The sequence below is a fragment of the Penaeus monodon genome, chromosome 29, assembly GCF_015228065.2.
Source record: "Penaeus monodon isolate SGIC_2016 chromosome 29, NSTDA_Pmon_1, whole genome shotgun sequence".
NCBI classification, from domain to species: domain Eukaryota; kingdom Metazoa; phylum Arthropoda; class Malacostraca; order Decapoda; family Penaeidae; genus Penaeus; species Penaeus monodon.
The window spans coordinates 29,131,942-29,133,305 of NC_051414.1; the positions used below are offsets into that span (position 1 = coordinate 29,131,942).

At 35.3% G+C, this 1,364-nt stretch overlaps 1 protein-coding gene across 1 annotated transcript in view; it reads right to left on the reverse strand.

Moving 5' to 3' along the window:
• LOC119592119 (myotubularin-related protein 8-like) overlaps positions 1 to 1,364 on the reverse strand; it is a 99,568-nt gene that overhangs the window by 2,094 nt on the left and 96,110 nt on the right. The window contains exons 11-14 of the mRNA XM_037940940.1: positions 1,217 to 1,358; positions 965 to 1,093; positions 477 to 603; positions 164 to 259 (exon numbers count right to left, since the gene is read on the reverse strand). Of these exons, the coding sequence (XP_037796868.1) occupies positions 164 to 259; positions 477 to 603; positions 965 to 1,093; positions 1,217 to 1,358 (494 nt within the window). The remainder of the gene's footprint in view (positions 1 to 163; positions 260 to 476; positions 604 to 964; positions 1,094 to 1,216; positions 1,359 to 1,364) is intronic.

Below are 1,364 nucleotides of genomic sequence, written 5' to 3' on the forward strand. Positions count from 1 at the left end.
ATAAGGTAACAGCAGAACTAATACTTAGGTTACTCTTTATGATAAAATGACACTAACATTATTCAGTAATGAAGAAAAATGTTCATTTTATCAATGCAATACAAAGTACATTATACTTTATTTTGTAATCAGAAAATGTGCTTCCTTAGTGGAAATACTATACCTGTTGTGCTCCATCTTCAAGTAACCGGTTGTCTGTGTCTTTCTTCTGTGAATGGCCACTTTTCAGTTCTAACTCACTCTTAAGCCAAGTGATGCGCTGGGGATATTAGAAAATTTTTATTAACAGAAATCAATGTAAAAGCACATATTTCAACTTTGTATCATGCTTTCTTGCCTATTGTATCCATCTTATTTTCATCACATTCCTTTTTGACACCTCCTTTCCATCCCATTTTCCACTTCTCCCTTCTTTATTGCTCTTTATTCACATTTTCTTCTTCTTCCCCTAATACTATATCCAAACAAGGTCTTACCTTTGTAAGAAACTCTGCCTGGTCTGTGAGCCCTTGTGTGTGCTCCGTTGTTGCTGCCAAGAGGTCGCCTAGGGGCTCTCGTGGATGCACACCATTCTCAAAGCGGTTGTACATGCCACGCCAGAACCTGGATGGGAGGAACATGTTCAGCTGTGCCTTGTACTAATTGATAATGGAGAACTGAAACTGTATCATTGCTTTTTTTGTTTTTTTTACCCCCCTTTTACAGTCTTATAAATTTTATAAATTCTTTCATAATAAATATACTATTTGATTTAAAAAGTTACTTGATGTTCAAGCATATAAAAACAAATGGTAGCATACCATGAAAAATTATACCACAGAACCTTGCTGATATTACAAAGTAGTCTGCTTTACCAATACACCTTATTTTAAGTAAAGATCTTAATAGAGAGTAAAAAACATATGGAGAAAGACATAAACACAGGAAAATATGATTATTTTAAAAAGACAAAAAGGATACATACCTGATGCTCTGGGGGCAAAGAATTACTTTGAGGACATCTGTAGTTGAGTCTCGTCGATACAGTGGGTTCCTGTACTCGCTTTCATGCATCTTCATGTAACCCCAGAGTGAGTAAGTCCTTTCTGCCAATCTGTATAGACACATGATCAATTATGAATAAATGAGATCTGTAATTATTTACTTGTTTATCCTCCTTTTGAAATATAAATAGCATTTCTTCAAATCCTGCCAGAAAAATAAATACCAAACTTACCTTAGATCAATGCGATCCTTCTGGCAATTCCCAATGTAAGTTCCGAATTGAGCTGAGTAAACATGATCATGAAGAATAAGCAGATATCTTTCATTGAATTCAAAGGCAGAGGGCAGAATCTGTTGCAGTTGCCACACACAATCTGAAA